This window comes from Leptodactylus fuscus, chromosome 9, assembly GCF_031893055.1.
Source record: "Leptodactylus fuscus isolate aLepFus1 chromosome 9, aLepFus1.hap2, whole genome shotgun sequence".
Taxonomy (NCBI): Eukaryota; Metazoa; Chordata; class Amphibia; order Anura; family Leptodactylidae; genus Leptodactylus; species Leptodactylus fuscus.
This window is the reverse complement of record NC_134273.1, coordinates 6,610,998-6,628,733: the sequence shown is the minus strand read 5'-3', so window position 1 is coordinate 6,628,733 and position 17,736 is coordinate 6,610,998. Positions and strand designations below refer to the sequence as shown.

The 17,736-nt window shown below is 34.0% G+C and overlaps 1 protein-coding gene across 1 annotated transcript in view; it reads left to right on the top strand.

The window, feature by feature from the left end:
* Positions 1-258: 258 nt before the first annotated feature.
* The window catches only part of LOC142218828 (FRAS1-related extracellular matrix protein 1-like), a 117,205-nt gene continuing 99,727 nt past the window's right edge, over positions 259-17,736 (top strand). Inside the window, exons 1-2 of the mRNA XM_075287784.1 lie at positions 259-380; positions 17,457-17,702. Of these exons, the coding sequence (XP_075143885.1) occupies positions 17,472-17,702 (231 nt within the window). The 5' untranslated portion in view covers positions 259-380; positions 17,457-17,471. The remainder of the gene's footprint in view (positions 381-17,456; positions 17,703-17,736) is intronic.

The following is a 17,736-nucleotide window of genomic DNA, read 5'->3' as shown; positions in this document are numbered from 1 at the left end:
ATAATCCAGCACCTATCAGTTCCCATATCTGCCTGGTTAAAGGGATTGTCCTATGTACAGCCCTCCGCGTACACGTCTGCGTCGCCATCATGACTAGGTAATTCCTGCCGACACCTTGGCCGGACTTTGCGGTGAATTCCTTGGTTTTCTGCCTGCAGGAGGGAGATCTCCCTGTCGGAGGGATCAGTAACATCTGTGACTCCGGGGCAGGGGATGGAGACTTGGAGGGCGACTCTCATTTCCTCCTTTGTTTTGTGCAGACAATTACAGGCGATGTGCGCGCTTCCTCGATACACAGTGTGAACAGAGTGGAGGAGCCGCTGGCAGAGTCTTGGAAGGCGTCTTGGCTCAGACATGTGACTGGGATTCTTGCTCCTCAGGTACGTCGTCCTCGCTCTTGTTTTCCTGCTTTGGCTGAACTTCTGCTTTTTGCTGGTGACGGGAGAGATCTGCAGCTCCTGGCGAGAGGCCGGATATCGGGATTTCAGGATTTTTTTTTTCATTGGCAGGAGAAAGAGAAATATTTTCAAAGCTGAGTTGTAGTATCTGCGTCCTGCAGCGCTGCGCGGGCCTGACAGGGGCAAGGGGCTGCGTATTTATCAATGGTGATAACCATGTATGTACAGCGCGGATGATGGCATCATAGCCTGATAGGAAATACAACCGTATAACAACTCCGAATCATACTACTGCACCCACAGACGTCTATGGGCCCTACTGTATATCTGCGGGGCATGTACTATAATAGCTCTGTGATATGGTACTAAGCATGGACACTATATGTGCTCTGTACCTCTGCATGTGTCCAATATCATACCAGGCGCTATAGAAGCTCCGTAATATGGTGCAATACATGAGCACTATATGGCGGTAATATATAGTGGTACTCTATGGAGGCCTGTGCTTATGAGTGCACACAGTTAATATCATGTCATACACTATAGTATCTCCATAATATAGTGCAATACATGAACAACATATGGCAGTAATATATAGTAGTACTCTATGGTGGCATGTACTTCTGTATGTACACAATTTAATACCATGCAATGCACTATAGTATCTCCGTAATATGTTGCAATACATGAGCACTATATGGCGATAAGAAATAATGGTACTATATGGAGCTGTGCTTCTGGGTGTACACAATTTAATATCATAACATGCACTATAGTAGAGCTGTAGTAGGACGGCATACTTGGGCATTATATAGTGGCCTATACCTCTATATAAACTCTATTTAATGTCATGGAATAAAATATAGTAGTTCCATAACATGGTGCAATACATAGGCACAATATGGCAGCACTTTATGTGGCGTGTGCCTTTGTATGCACCCTATTTCATATCATGGCATGCACTATAGCAGCTCTGTATCATGGTGCAATACAAGTGCACTATATGGTGACCTGTGTCTCTGTATGCACCTAATTTAATATTATTGCACGCATAACATGGCACAGTATATGGGCACTATATGGAGGACCATGTCTCTGCAAGCACCTGCTTTAATGCCATGGCATCCACTATAGTAGCCCTGCAATATGGTGCCGTACAAGGGCACTATATGGTGACCTGTGTCTCAGTTATTATGCTCAGGGTCTGCTTTGAATACCTCTATATACATATGGATGTGCCAAGTGTCCCCGGACACACCCCAAAGCCACAAACCAAAAATCTCTCCAAATAAGCATCCCATTTAGGTTTTGTTCAGAAGTTGCTGATTTTTGCAGACAGGAATACTGTAAGTGAATAATACTGACAGTGGTGCACGTGTATAATACATTCATACAGCAGCCAAATATTACTAGATGAGCCCCTGCCAAACCGGCAGCCAGATGCTTCATACATATGGCGGAGTTAGAGGCACTATATTCATCGGCTTCACCCCATGTGCCCCTATATCCATGACACTGCATGTCCTATATGTCACATTATAATGATCATGATAACGATAATCTATTGATAATGACACCTGCCGATCTGTAGTGCGGCGGATGATTGCGGTATGATTGCTGCAAATGTTCAGGATGGAAACAGCACTCGGGTTAAAATCCTATATTGTAATTGTGCAAATGAGCAAATCTAAAAACAACGCCACAAAGTCGTGAAATTTTAAAAATTGCAACGTTAAGAAAAATAACAACTGTTTCAATTTTGATTAAAATAGAATGAATAGAATTAACTATAAAATAAAGTGAGGAAATAAAAAACAAAATGGAAAAAACATAACGACAGTGCGTGTCTGGGTGTAAATATTATTGTGTCTTCCGCTCTCCTATGCCTCAATGTTTTACGTCTTTTACGGAGAATTCTCTGGATTTTATTTATAAAAGTTGGGTCTGGCCCGGCGAGCGCGTGCGGCTTCCTGCGGCACCCACTGATATTATGATGGATAAAGACGTTCTCCGTTGCCAGCGTTATCGACTAAGATAGAGAATTGTCTCCAAGTGCCGTCTGAGCAAATTACTGGCACGCGGGCAGACGGATCTGAAATCTGTTGCTTTAATATTGAGATTTGCTTTTTGGCAGGTGCAGCGCGGTTGTTTTATATAACAAATGGCTGGCGCTTTACTTTGATGCCAGTATTGATAATCTGAAGAATCCATCCACTTAATGCTCTGATTGAAGAGGCAGCATCTTAGCTCGCTATCAGGTTTCAGCGCAGACACACCTGCATGCTCCAGGCTGTCAGGTGCTGAAGAATTTCAGGCATTGTGCGGTCACGCAGCCTTATCTCAGGAATCCTGCGCCCATTAACATCTTACACCCCGGGCTCCTGAAAGGGGGGAAAAGAGAAAGAGAAATCTCTATACAATCTGCCAACTACACCAACCATCATCTCACCAGCCTGAGATCTCAACCTGCTAATAATAAAATCCACAGATGTCTCATTTCCTCCAAAAAGATTTCACAGAACTCAGTCTGAAAAGTTTCTGATAGAAAGAGAAGGAAGAATTCACACGTGGCAGATCTGACTGTCCTAATAACAGACATATGGCGGGGAGAAAACCGCACACATAATGAAGAAAGAGACATATAGATGTAAGAAACTAACCTGTCACATGTGAACGGAAGCAGTATTATAGCAGATATATTCTTGTACATAGGAGTAGTATTATAGTAGTTATACTCTTGTACATAGGAGGTAGTATTATAGTAGTTATATTCTTGTACATAGGAGTAGTATTATAGTAGTTATATTCTTGTACATAGGAGCAGTATTATAGTAGTTATATTCTTGTACATAGGAGTAGTATTATAGTAGTTATATTCTTGTACATAGGAGTAGTATTATAGTAGTTATATTCTCGTATATAGGAGTAGTATTATAGTAGGTATATTCTTGTACATAGGAGGTAGTATTATAGTAGTTATATTCTTGTACATAGGAGTAGTATTATAGTAGTTATATTCTTGTACATAGGAGTAGTATTATAGTAGTTATATTCTTGTACATAGGAGTAGTATTATAGTAGTTATATTCTCGTATATAGGAGAAGTATTATAGTAGGTATATTCTTGTACATAGGAGGTAGTATTATAGTAGTTATATTCTTGTACATAGGAGCAGTATTATAGTAGTTATATTCTTGTACATAGGAGTAGTATTATAGTAGTTATATTCTTGTACATAGGAGTAGTATTATAGCAGTTATATTCTTGTACATAGGATCAGTATTATAGTAGTTATATTCTTGTACATAGGAGTAGTATTATAGTAGTTATATTCTTGTACATAGGAGTAGTATTATAGTAGTTATATTCTCGTATATAGGAGTAGTATTATAGTAGGTATATTCTTGTACATAGGAGGTAGTATTATAGTAGTTATATTCTTGTACATAGGAGTAGTATTATAGTAGTTATATTCTTGTACATAGGAGTAGTATTATAGCAGTTATATTCTTGTACATAGGATCAGTATTATAGTAGTTATATTCTTGTACATAGGAGTAGTATTATAGTAGTTATATTCTTGTACATAGGAGTAGTATTATAGCAGTTATATTCTTGTACATAGGAGCAGTATTATAGTAGTTATATTCTTGTACATAGGAGCAGTATTATAGTAGTTATATTCTTGTACATAGGGGCAGTATTATAGTAGTTATATTCTTGTACATAGGAGGTAGTATTACAGTAGTTATATTCTTGTACATAGGAGCAGTATTATAGTAGTTATATTCTTGTACATAGCAGTAGTATTATAGTAGTTATATTCTTGTACATAGCAGTAGTATTATAGTAGTTATATTCTTGTACATAGGAGGTAGTATTATAGTAGTTATATTCTTGTACATAGGAGTAGTATTATAGCAGTTATATTCTTGTACATAGGATCAGTATTATAGTAGTTATATTCTTGTACATAGGAGTAGTATTATAGTAGTTATATTCTTGTACATAGGAGTAGTATTATAGTAGTTATATTCTTGTACATAGGAGGTAGTATTATAGTAGTTATATTCTTGTACATAGGAGTAGAATTATAGCAGTTATATTCTTGTACATAAAATCAGTATTATAGTAGTTATATTCTTGTACATAGGAGTAGTATTATAGTAGTTATATTCTTGTACATAGGAGGTAGTATTATAGTAGTTATATTCTTGTACATAGGAGGTAGTATTATAGTAGTTATATTCTTGTACATAGGAGCAGTATTATAGTATTTATATTTTTGTACATAGGAGCAGTATTACAGTAGTTATATTCTTGTACATAGGAGCAGTATTATAGTAGTTATATTCTTGTACATAGGAGGTAGTATTATAGTAGTTATATTCTTGTACATAGGAGCAGTATTATAGTAGTTATATTCTTGTATATAGGAGCAGTATTATAGTAGTTATATTCTTGTACATAGGAGTAGTATTATAGTAGTTATATTCTTGTACATAGGATCAGTATTATAGTATTTATATTCTTGTACATAGGAGCAGTATTATAGTAGTTATATTCTTGTACATAGGAGCAGTATTATAGTAGTTATATTCTTGTACATAGGAGCAGTATTATAGTAGCTATATTCTTGTACATAGGAGTAGTATTATAGTAGTTATATTCTTGTACATAGGAGGTAGTATTATAGTATTTATATTCTTGTACATAGGAGTAGTATTATAGTAGTTATATTCTTGTACATAGGAAGTAGTATTATAGTAGTTATATTCTTGTACATAGGAGTAGTATTATAGCAGTTATATTCTTGTACATAGGATCAGTATTATAGTAGTCATATTCTTGTACATAGGAGTAGTATTATAGTAGTTATATTCTTGTACATAGGAGTAGTATTATAGTAGTTATATTCTCGTATATAGGAGTAGTATTATAGTAGGTATATTCTTGTACATAGGAGGTAGTATTATAGTAGTTATATTCTTGTACATAGGAGTAGTATTATAGTAGTTATATTCTTGTACATAGGAGGTAGTATTATAGTAGTTATATTCTTGTACATAGGAGTAGTATTATAGTAGTTATATTCTTGTACATAGGAGCAGTATTATAGTAGTTATATTCTTGTACATAGGAGTAGTATTATAGTAGTTATATTCTTGTACATAGGAGTAGTATTATAGTAGTTATATTCTCGTATATAGGAGTAGTATTATAGTAGGTATATTCTTGTACATAGGAGGTAGTATTATAGTAGTTATATTCTTGTACATAGGAGTAGTATTATAGTAGTTATATTCTTGTACATAGGAGTAGTATTATAGTAGTTATATTCTTGTACATAGGAGTAGTATTATAGTAGTTATATTCTCGTATATAGGAGTAGTATTATAGTAGGTATATTCTTGTACATAGGAGCAGTATTATAGTAGTTATATTCTTGTACATAGGAGTAGTATTATAGTAGTTATATTCTTGTACATAGGAGCAGTATTATAGTAGTTATATTCTTGTACATAGGAGTAGTATTATAGTAGTTATATTCTTGTACATAGGAGTAGTATTATAGCAGTTATATTCTTGTACATAGGATCAGTATTATAGTAGTTATATTCTTGTACATAGGAGTAGTATTATAGTAGTTATATTCTTGTACATAGGAGTAGTATTATAGTAGTTATATTCTCGTATATAGGAGTAGTATTATAGTAGGTATATTCTTGTACATAGGAGGTAGTATTATAGTAGTTATATTCTTGTACATAGGAGTAGTATTATAGTAGTTATATTCTTGTACATAGGAGTAGTATTATAGCAGTTATATTCTTGTACATAGGATCAGTATTATAGTAGTTATATTCTTGTACATAGGAGTAGTATTATAGTAGTTATATTCTTGTACATAGGAGTAGTATTATAGCAGTTATATTCTTGTACATAGGAGCAGTATTATAGTAGTTATATTCTTGTACATAGGAGCAGTATTATAGTAGTTATATTCTTGTACATAGGGGCAGTATTATAGTAGTTATATTCTTGTACATAGGAGGTAGTATTATAGTAGTTATATTCTTGTACATAGGAGCAGTATTATAGTAGTTATATTCTTGTACATAGCAGTAGTATTATAGTAGTTATATTCTTGTACATAGCAGTAGTATTATAGTAGTTATATTCTTGTACATAGGAGGTAGTATTATAGTAGTTATATTCTTGTACATAGGAGTAGTATTATAGCAGTTATATTCTTGTACATAGGATCAGTATTATAGTAGTTATATTCTTGTACATAGGAGTAGTATTATAGTAGTTATATTCTTGTACATAGGAGTAGTATTATAGTAGTTATATTCTTGTACATAGGAGGTAGTATTATAGTAGTTATATTCTTGTACATAGGAGTAGTATTATAGCAGTTATATTCTTGTACATAAAATCAGTATTATAGTAGTTATATTCTTGTACATAGGAGTAGTATTATAGTGGTTATATGCTTGTACATAGGAGGTAGTATTATAGTAGTTATATTCTTGTACATAGGAGGTAGTATTATAGTAGTTATATTCTTGTACATAGGAGCAGTATTATAGTATTTATATTCTTGTACATAGGAGCAGTATTACAGTAGTTATATTCTTGTACATAGGAGCAGTATTATAGTAGTTATATTCTTGTACATAGGAGGTAGTATTATAGTAGTTATATTCTTGTACATAGGAGCAGTATTATAGTAGTTATATTCTTGTATATAGGAGCAGTATTATAGTAGTTATATTCTTGTACATAGGAGTAGTATTATAGTAGTTATATTCTTGTACATAGGATCAGTATTATAGTATTTATATTCTTGTACATAGGAGCAGTATTATAGTAGTTATATTCTTGTACATAGGAGCAGTATTATAGTAGTTATATTCTTGTACATAGGAGCAGTATTATAGTAGCTATATTCTTGTACATAGGAGTAGTATTATAGTAGTTATATTCTTGTACATAGGAGGTAGTATTATAGTATTTATATTCTTGTACATAGGAGTAGTATTATAGTAGTTATATTCTTGTACATAGGAAGTAGTATTATAGTAGTTATATTCTTGTACATAGGAGTAGTATTATAGCAGTTATATTCTTGTACATAGGATCAGTATTATAGTAGTCATATTCTTGTACATAGGAGTAGTATTATAGTAGTTATATTCTTGTACATAGGAGTAGTATTATAGTAGTTATATTCTCGTATATAGGAGTAGTATTATAGTAGGTATATTCTTGTACATAGGAGGTAGTATTATAGTAGTTATATTCTTGTACATAGGAGTAGTATTATAGTAGTTATATTCTTGTACATAGGAGTAGTATTATAGCAGTTATATTCTTGTACATAGGATCAGTATTATAGTAGTTATATTCTTGTACATAGGAGTAGTATTATAGTAGTTATATTCTTGTACATAGGAGTAGTATTATAGCAGTTATATTCTTGTACATAGGAGCAGTATTATAGTAGTTATATTCTTGTACATAGGAGCAGTATTATAGTAGTTATATTCTTGTACATAGGGGCAGTATTATAGTAGTTATATTCTTGTACATAGGAGGTAGTATTATAGTAGTTATATTCTTGTACATAGGAGCAGTATTATAGTAGTTATATTCTTGTACATAGCAGTAGTATTATAGTAGTTATATTCTTGTACATAGCAGTAGTATTATAGTAGTTATATTCTTGTACATAGGAGGTAGTATTATAGTAGTTATATTCTTGTACATAGGAGTAGTATTATAGCAGTTATATTCTTGTACATAGGATCAGTATTATAGTAGTTATATTCTTGTACATAGGAGTAGTATTATAGTAGTTATATTCTTGTACATAGGAGTAGTATTATAGTAGTTATATTCTTGTACATAGGAGGTAGTATTATAGTAGTTATATTCTTGTACATAGGAGTAGTATTATAGCAGTTATATTCTTGTACATAGGATCAGTATTATAGTAGTTATATTCTTGTACATAGGAGTAGTATTATAGTAGTTATATTCTTATACATAGGAGTAGTATTATAGTAGTTATATTCTTGTACATAGGAGTAGTATTATAGTAGTTATATTCTTGTACATAGGAGGTAGTATTATAGTAGTTATATTCTTGTACATAGGAGGTAGTATTATAGTAGTTATATTCTTGTACATAGGAGCAGTATTATAGTATTTATATTCTTGTACATAGGAGCAGTATTACAGTAGTTATATTCTTGTACATAGGAGCAGTATTATAGTAGTTATATTCTTGTACATAGGAGGTAGTATTATAGTAGTTATATTCTTGTACATAGGAGCAGTATTATAGTAGTTATATTCTTGTATATAGGAGCAGTATTATAGTAGTTATATTCTTGTACATAGGAGTAGTATTATAGTAGTTATATTCTTGTACATAGGATCAGTATTATAGTATTTATATTCTTGTACATAGGAGGTAGTATTATAGTAGTTATATTCTTGTACATAGGAGCAGTATTATAGTATTTATATTCTTGTACATAGGAGCAGTATTACAGTAGTTATATTCTTATACATAGGAGCAGTATTATAGTAGTTATATTCTTGTACATAGGAGGTAGTATTATAGTAGTTATATTCTTGTATATAGGAGCAGTATTATAGTAGTTATATTCTTGTACATAGGAGTAGTATTATAGCAGTTATATTCTTGTACATAGGATCAGTATTATAGTATTTATATTCTTGTACATAGGAGCAGTATTATAGTAGTTATATTCTTGTACATAGGAGCAGTATTATAGTAGTTATATTCTTGTACATAGGAGCAGTATTATAGTAGCTATATTCTTGTACATAGGAGTAGTATTATAGTAGTTATATTCTTGTACATAGGAGGTAGTATTATAGTATTTATATTCTTGTACATAGGAGCAGTATTATAGTAGTTATATTCTTGTACATAGGAGGTAGTATTATAGTAGTTATATTCTTGTACATAGGAGCAGTATTATAGTAGCTATATTCTTGTACATAGGAGTAGTATTATAGTAGTTATATTCTTGTACATAGGAGGTAGTATTATAGTAGTTATATTCTTGTACATAGGAGCAGTAGTATAGTAGTTATATTCTTGTACATAGGGGGCAGTATTATAGTAGTTATAATCTTGTACATAGGAGTAGTATTATAGTAGTTATATTCTTGTACATAGGAGCAGTATTATAGTAGTTATATTCTTGTACATAGGAGTAGTATTATAGTAGTTATATTCTTGTATATAGGAGTAGTATTATAGTAGTTATATTCTTGTACATAGGAGTAGTATTATAGTAGTTATATTCTTGTACATAGGAGTAGTATTATAGCAGTTATATTCTTGTACATAGGAGTAGTATTATAGTAGTTATATATATGTACATAGGAGTAGTATTATACTAGTTATATTCTTGTACATAGGAGTAGTATTATAGTAGTTATATTCTTGTACATAGCAGTAGTATTATAGTAGTTATATTCTTGTACATAGGAGGTAGTATTATAGTAGTTATATTCTTGTACATAGGAGTAGTATTATAGTAGTTATATTCTTGTACATAGGAGGTAGTATTATAGTAGTTATATTCTTGTACATAGGAGTAGTATTATAGTAGTTATATTCTTGTACATAGGAGGTAGTATTATAGTAGTTATATTCTTGTACATAGGAGCAGTATTATAGTAGTTATATTCTTGTATATAGGAGTAGTATTATAGTAGTTATATTCTTGTACATAGGAGTAGTATTATAGTAGTTATATTCTTGTATATAGGAGTAGTATTATAGTAGTTATATTCTTGTACATAGGTGCAGTATTATAGTAGTTATATTCTTGTACATAGGAGCAGTATTATAGCAGTTATATTCTTGTATATAGGAGTAGTATTATAGTAGTTATATTCTTGTACATAGGTGCAGTATTATAGTAGTTATATTCTTGTACATAGGAGCAGTATTATAGTAGTTATATTCTTGTACATAGGAGGTAGTATTATAGTAGTTATATTCTTGTACATAGGAGTAGTATTATAGTAGTTATATTCTTTTACATAGGAGGTAGTATTATAGTAGTTATATATATGTACATAGGAGTAGTATTATACTAGTTATATTCTTGTACATAGGAGTAGTATTATAGTAGTTATATTCTTGTACATAGCAGTAGTATTATAGTAGTTATATTCTTGTACATAGGAGGTAGTATTATAGTAGTTATATTCTTGTACATAGGAGCAGTATTATAGTAGTTATATTCTTGTATATAGGAGCAGTATTATAGTAGTTATATTCTTGTACATAGGAGTAGTATTATAGTAGTTATATTCTTGTACATAGGAGTAGTATTATAGCAGTTATATTCTTGTACATAGGATCAGTATTATAGTATTTATATTCTTGTACATAGGAGCAGTATTATGGTAGTTATATTCTTGTACATAGGAGCAGTATTATAGTAGTTATATTCTTGTACATAGGAGCAGTATTATAGTAGCTATATTCTTGTACATAGGAGTAGTATTATAGTAGTTATATTCTTGTACATAGGAGGTAGTATTATAGTATTTATATTCTTGTACATAGGAGCAGTATTATAGTAGTTATATTCTTGTACATAGGAGTAGTATTATAGCAGTTATACAGTACTCTTGTACATAGGAGTAGTACTATATTAGTTATATTCTTGTACATAGGAGGTAGTATTATAGTAGTTATATTCTTGTACATAGGAGCAGTATTATAGTAGTTATATTCTTGTACATAGGAGCAGTATTATAGTAGTTATATTCTTGTACATAGGAGTAGTATTATAGTAGTTATATTCTTGTACATAGGAGTAGTATTATAGTAGTTATATTCTTGTACATAGGAGTAGTATTATAGTAGTTATATTCTTGTACATAGGAGCAGTATTATAGTAGTTATATTCTTGTACATAGTAGTAGTATTATAGTAGTTATATTCTTGTACATAGGAGTAGTATTATAGTAGTTATATTCTTGTACATAGGAGGTAGTATTATAGTAGTTATATTCTTGTACATAGGAGTAGTATTATAGTAGTTATATTCTTGTACATAGGAGTAGTATTATAGTAGTTATATATATGTACATAGGAGTAGTATTATACTAGTTATATTCTTGTACATAGGAGTAGTATTATAGTAGTTATATTCTTGTACATAGCAGTAGTATTATAGTAGTTATATTCTTGTACATAGGAGGTAGTATTATAGTAGTTATATTCTTGTACATAGGAGTAGTATTATAGTAGTTATATTCTTGTACATAGGAGGTAGTATTATAGTAGTTATATTCTTGTACATAGGAGTAGTATTATAGTAGTTATATTCTTGTACATAGGAGGTAGTATTATAGTAGTTATATTCTTGTACATAGGAGCAGTATTATAGTAGTTATATTCTTGTATATAGGAGTAGTATTATAGTAGTTATATTCTTGTACATAGGAGTAGTATTATAGTAGTTATATTCTTGTATATAGGAGTAGTATTATAGTAGTTATATTCTTGTACATAGGTGCAGTATTATAGTAGTTATATTCTTGTACATAGGAGCAGTATTATAGCAGTTATATTCTTGTATATAGGAGTAGTATTATAGTAGTTATATTCTTGTACATAGGTGCAGTATTATAGTAGTTATATTCTTGTACATAGGAGCAGTATTATAGTAGTTATATTCTTGTACATAGGAGTAGTATTATAGTAGTTATATTCTTGTACATAGGAGTAGTATTATAGTAGTTATATTCTTGTACATAGGAGTAGTATTATAGTAGTTATATATATGTACATAGGAGTAGTATTATACTAGTTATATTCTTGTACATAGGAGTAGTATTATAGTAGTTATATTCTTGTACATAGCAGTAGTATTATAGTAGTTATATTCTTGTACATAGGAGGTAGTATTATAATAGTTATATTCTTGTACATAGGAGTAGTATTATAGTAGTTATATTCTTGTACATAGGAGCAGTATTATAGTAGTTATATTCTTGTATATAGGAGTAGTATTATAGTAGTTATATTCTTGTACATAGGAGTAGTATTATAGTAGTTATATTCTTGTACATAGGAGGTAGTATTATAGTAGTTATATTCTTGTACATAGGAGCAGTATTATAGTAGTTATATTCTTGTACATAGGAGTAGTATTATAGTAGTTATATTCTTGTACATAGGAGCAGTATTATAGTAGTTATATTCTTGTACATAGGAGCAGTATTATAGTAGTTATATTCTTGTACATAGGAGCAGTATTATAGTAGTTATATTCTTGTACATAGGAGGTAGTATTATAGTAGTTATATTCTTGTACATAGGAGTAGTATTATAGTAGTTATATTCTTGTACATAGGAGTAGTATTATAGTAGTTATATTCTTGTACATAGGAGTAGTATTATAGTAGTTATATTCTTGTACATAGGAGTAGTATTATAGTAGTTATATTCTTGTACATAGGAGCAGTATTATAGTAGTTATATTCTTGTACATAGGAGCAGTATTATAGTAGTTATATTCTTGTACATAGGAGTAGTATTATAGTAGTTATATTCTTGTACATAGTAGTATTATAATAGTTATATTCTTGTACATAGGAGCAGTATTATAGTAGTTATATTCTTGTACATAGTAGTATTATAGTAGTTATATTCTTGTATATAGGAGTAGTATTATAGTAGTTATATTCTTGTACATAGGAGTAGTATTATAGTAGTTATATTCTTGTATATAGGAGGCAGTATTATAGTAGTTATATTCTTGTAAATAGGAGCAGTATTACAGTAGTATATTCTCATATATAGAATACAGTATTATATTCTTGATGTACATTAGGAGGGACATTTCAAACTTGAAATCATTGAATTTTTCATCTTACTTTAGCTCCATTTGTTCCTCTCCATTACCTGGGGTCACATTGATGGGTTGTTGTTCTCTCTTTATTGTACTTTGGGTATGTTATTACTTACAGACATATTTGCCTAAATGCAGAAGCACCAAAATCAGCGCTCAAGTGCCAGAGAAGTGTAAGAGGGGTATATAGCCGTACAGTTTAAGTGTCTTGTGCCTGGCCTCATAGGTCTGCGGCTCTTTAGGATCATAAGGCTGTCACTTTCAATGAGGGATGTGACTATTATTTTTGGTTCTTGTGTCTTCAGTTAAAGTTACATTTTCTTTATACAAGTAATAGCGATGTGTTATTGTATAGTGAAGGAGTTTGCGGCTGGTTTTGTACCTGTAGGCATGATATCTGGCTGTAATATTTATGGGCCCTGTATCCTCATATAGATCATTATCATCTCTTCCCCTGAATTCCCAGTAATTGTCACCTAGATATCAGAATGTACATGTGACCCCGGCAGTGTCATTGCCTTCCATTATGACCTTAGGTCTGTATCTTTATGGCCATTGCACTCTCCTTGCTCCTTGTACGTGTCCTTGTCGTCTATATTCCGCCCGCTGCGCTGCCACTATGTCTTTATCTTTAGGTCCGCGCATTCTGAGTCCGTTTAATAGATGTCTCTGTTTTGCATTGAACTACTATAAGTTAAAATTCTGCACAAGACTTGGCAGGGAACTCGCAGATGGCAAGTCATTTCATTAGCCCCAATCATTTTTATTGTGCCTTGGACACACAGCCAAAGAATTTGCTGCCATCTTGGCTCCGAAATACGCCATGAATTGCAAGTGAAGCGTTTTGGTGGGAGTCAAAGAGACTTATAACCGATTAAGTAATATTAAAATGACAAGCAATTAACTGGATCACGGGGAGAGGGAAGGAGGCAGTAAAATAAGTAAAGAAAGGCATATTTATTTATCCATTATTCTGACCCTCCGCCGCACAGCCAGCCCGCTACTCATAAAACAAGGCCCCAATCAGCCCGGCCGAGAACGCTGGTCAGGAAGCCTATTTACTGAGCCCGACAGCCCAGCGCCCATATTAATGGCATTACTGATTAGTGTTTGGCCGAGAAAATCCCGAGACAAGATTTAAGATTCAGAGAGAAAACGCTCATCTTTCTTAATAATTAGAGAATTAATGCAAAAACATAAAGTCTGATAAAACAGAATGGAGATGTCTGATAAATGCGAGTCTGGGGAAATATTACACTAATGTGCTGCTAAATACATCCAGTGTCTATAGTGGGAATGGATTCTGTGCAGTGCAAGAAGAGCCAATGTGTGACATGATAATGGTTCAGCCTAACAACCCAATAACAGCCCCCCCGAACCCCACTCTATGGGGAAACTGCTCCTGGATAATATCCTATATTATACTCCAGAGCTGCGCTCACTATTCTGCTGGTACAGTCACTGTGTACGTACATTACATTACTTATCTTGTATTATACCCCAGAGCTGCGCTCACTATCCTGCTGGTGCAGTCACTGTGTACATACATTACATTACTTATCCTGTATTATACTCCAGAGCTGCGCTCACTATTCTGCTGGTACAGTCACTGTGTATATACATTACATTACTTATCCTGTATTATACTCCAGAGCTGCGCTCACTATTCTGCTAGTACAGTCACTGTGTACATACATTACATGACTTATCCTGTATTATACTCCAGAGCTGCACTCACTATTCTGCTGGTACAGTCACTGTGTACATACATTACATTACTTATCCTGTATTATACTCCAGAGCTGCGCTCACTATTCTGCTGGTGCAGTCACTGTGTACATACATTACATTACTTATCCTGTATTATACTCCAGAGCTGCGCTCACTATTCTGCTGGTACACTCAGTGTGTACATACATTACATTACTTATCCTGTATTATACTCCAGAGCTGCGCTCACTATTCTGCTGGTGCAGTCAGTGTGTACATACATTACATTACTTATCCTGTATTATACTCCAGAGCTGCGCTCACTATTCTGCTGGTACAGTCACTATGTACATACATTACATTACTTATCCTGTATTATACTCCAGAGCTGCGCTCACTATTCTGCTGGTGCAGTCACTGTGTACATACATTACATTACTTATCCTGTATTATACTCCAGAGCTGCACTCACTGTTCTGCTGGTGCAGTCACTGTGTACATACATTACATTACTTATCCTGTATTATACTCCAGAGCTGCGCTCACTATTCTGCTGGTACAGTCAGTGTGTACATACATTACATTACTTATCCTGTATTATACTCCAGAGCTGCGCTCACTATTCTGCTGGTGCAGTCAGTGTGTACATACATTACATTACTTATCCTGTATTATACTCCAGAGCTGCGCTCACTATTCTGCTGGTACAGTCACTATGTACATACATTACATTACTTATCCTGTATTATACTCCAGAGCTGCGCTCACTATTCTGCTGGTGCAGTCACTGTGTACATACATTACATTACTTATCCTGTATTATACTCCAGAGCTGCACTCACTGTTCTGCTGGTGCAGTCACTGTGTACATACATTACATTACTTATCCTGTATTATACTCCAGAGCTGCGCTCACTATTCTGCTGGTACAGTCAGTGTGTACATACATTACATTACTTATCCTGTATTATACTCCAGAGCTGCGCTCACTATTCTGCTGGTGCAGTCAGTGTGTACATACATTACATTACTTATCCTGTATTATACTCCAGAGCTGCGCTCACTATTCTGCTGGTACAGTCACTATGTACATACATTACATTACTTATCCTGTATTATACTCCAGAGCTGCGCTCACTATTCTGCTGGTGCAGTCACTGTGTACATACATTACATTACTTATCCTGTATTATACTCCAGAGCTGCACTCACTGTTCTGCTGGTGCAGTCACTGTGTACATACATTACATTACTTATCCTGTATTATACTCCAGAGCTGCGCTCACTATTCTGCTGGTGCAGTCACTGTGTACATACATTACATTACTTATCCTGTATTATACTCCAGAGCTGCGCTCACTATTCTGCTGGTGCAGTCACTGTGTACATACATTACATTACTTATCCTGTATTATACTCCAGAGCTGCGCTCACTATTCTGCTGGTGCAGTCACTGTGTACATACATTACATTACTTATCCTGTATTATACTCCAGAGCTGCGCTCACTATTCTGCTGGTACAGTCACTGTGTACATACATTACATTACTTATCCTGTATTATACTCCAGAGCTGCGCTCACTATTCTGTAATACATATGTACAATGAGTAATAATCAGATTACAGATGTTATTTCTCTTCTACAAACTAACATATATTTGATGCCGCTCCTCCTCATCCTCCTGTGTCTCCCCTCCCCCATCTGATGGTGACGTCTCCATTGGGCGGCCATTAGATTATTCATCTTGGTAATGGCGTGTTATTCTATACATCACATCTGTGGTTAGCTGTTACTACTCGGAGTCCAGACCGCAGATCTCGGGGTGCGGTCCAATTGCTTTCACCCCGTGCACAGGCCCTGGGTGACTCTGACCACCGCGCTGCGGCTCGTCCAGGCTCGGAGTCCGCCTCAATAATTCATGCGGCCGCTGAGCTCAGTAAGTGGACTTGTGGCTTCAGGAGATTACTCGCTGACACTACAGCAAACTCCGCTGCAAAATCAGGGAGCCGAGGTAGCGAAAGCTGATAAATAAATTATTAGTGAATATTTCCAGTGAAGTTCTGCGCAGGGACAGGGACGGACGGCGCGTGCCAGCGAGGGATGTTCGGGTTTCCATTCCAGCTGATAATGTCGCTCTGTCTGAATTATTCTGTAATTGCTTCCGTCCTGGGATCTCGAGAGTCGGCTCAGTCACTGCAGAGCGTCACATCCCCCCCACATGGAGGTCACCCCCCTCTCCCCCCAAAAAATAACCAAAATGTATAAGTCAAGTCGTCTAATCTCTCCTAAGGTGTATGTATTACAAGAAGAGCCGACATTGCCAACACGGCACATTGATTATAATTGGCGCCATATTTGACTCTTTCATGGAGTCTCATTTTCTTACAAGGTTACATTGTATAACGTCTGACTCCTTTTAGGACAAACCACTGAAGATGGCGCTCTTCTGGGAAGTCCTTGTCCTCCTTCTCCTATGGACTCAGGAATCGGTGGAAGCCTCTGGCCTCGTCCTGACCAACAATGGTGTCCGCGTGGGCAGAGGCCAAACCGTTTACATCTCCGAAAATGACTTAAGATTCAATATCCCAAGTGATAAAGATTCCTGCAGAGTAGAGGTGGTTGTGAATGAGCCGACAACCCAACGAGTGGGGACTCTGACTCCTCAGGTAGGTGGAGGCCAAACACCGGGTCCCCAGACAT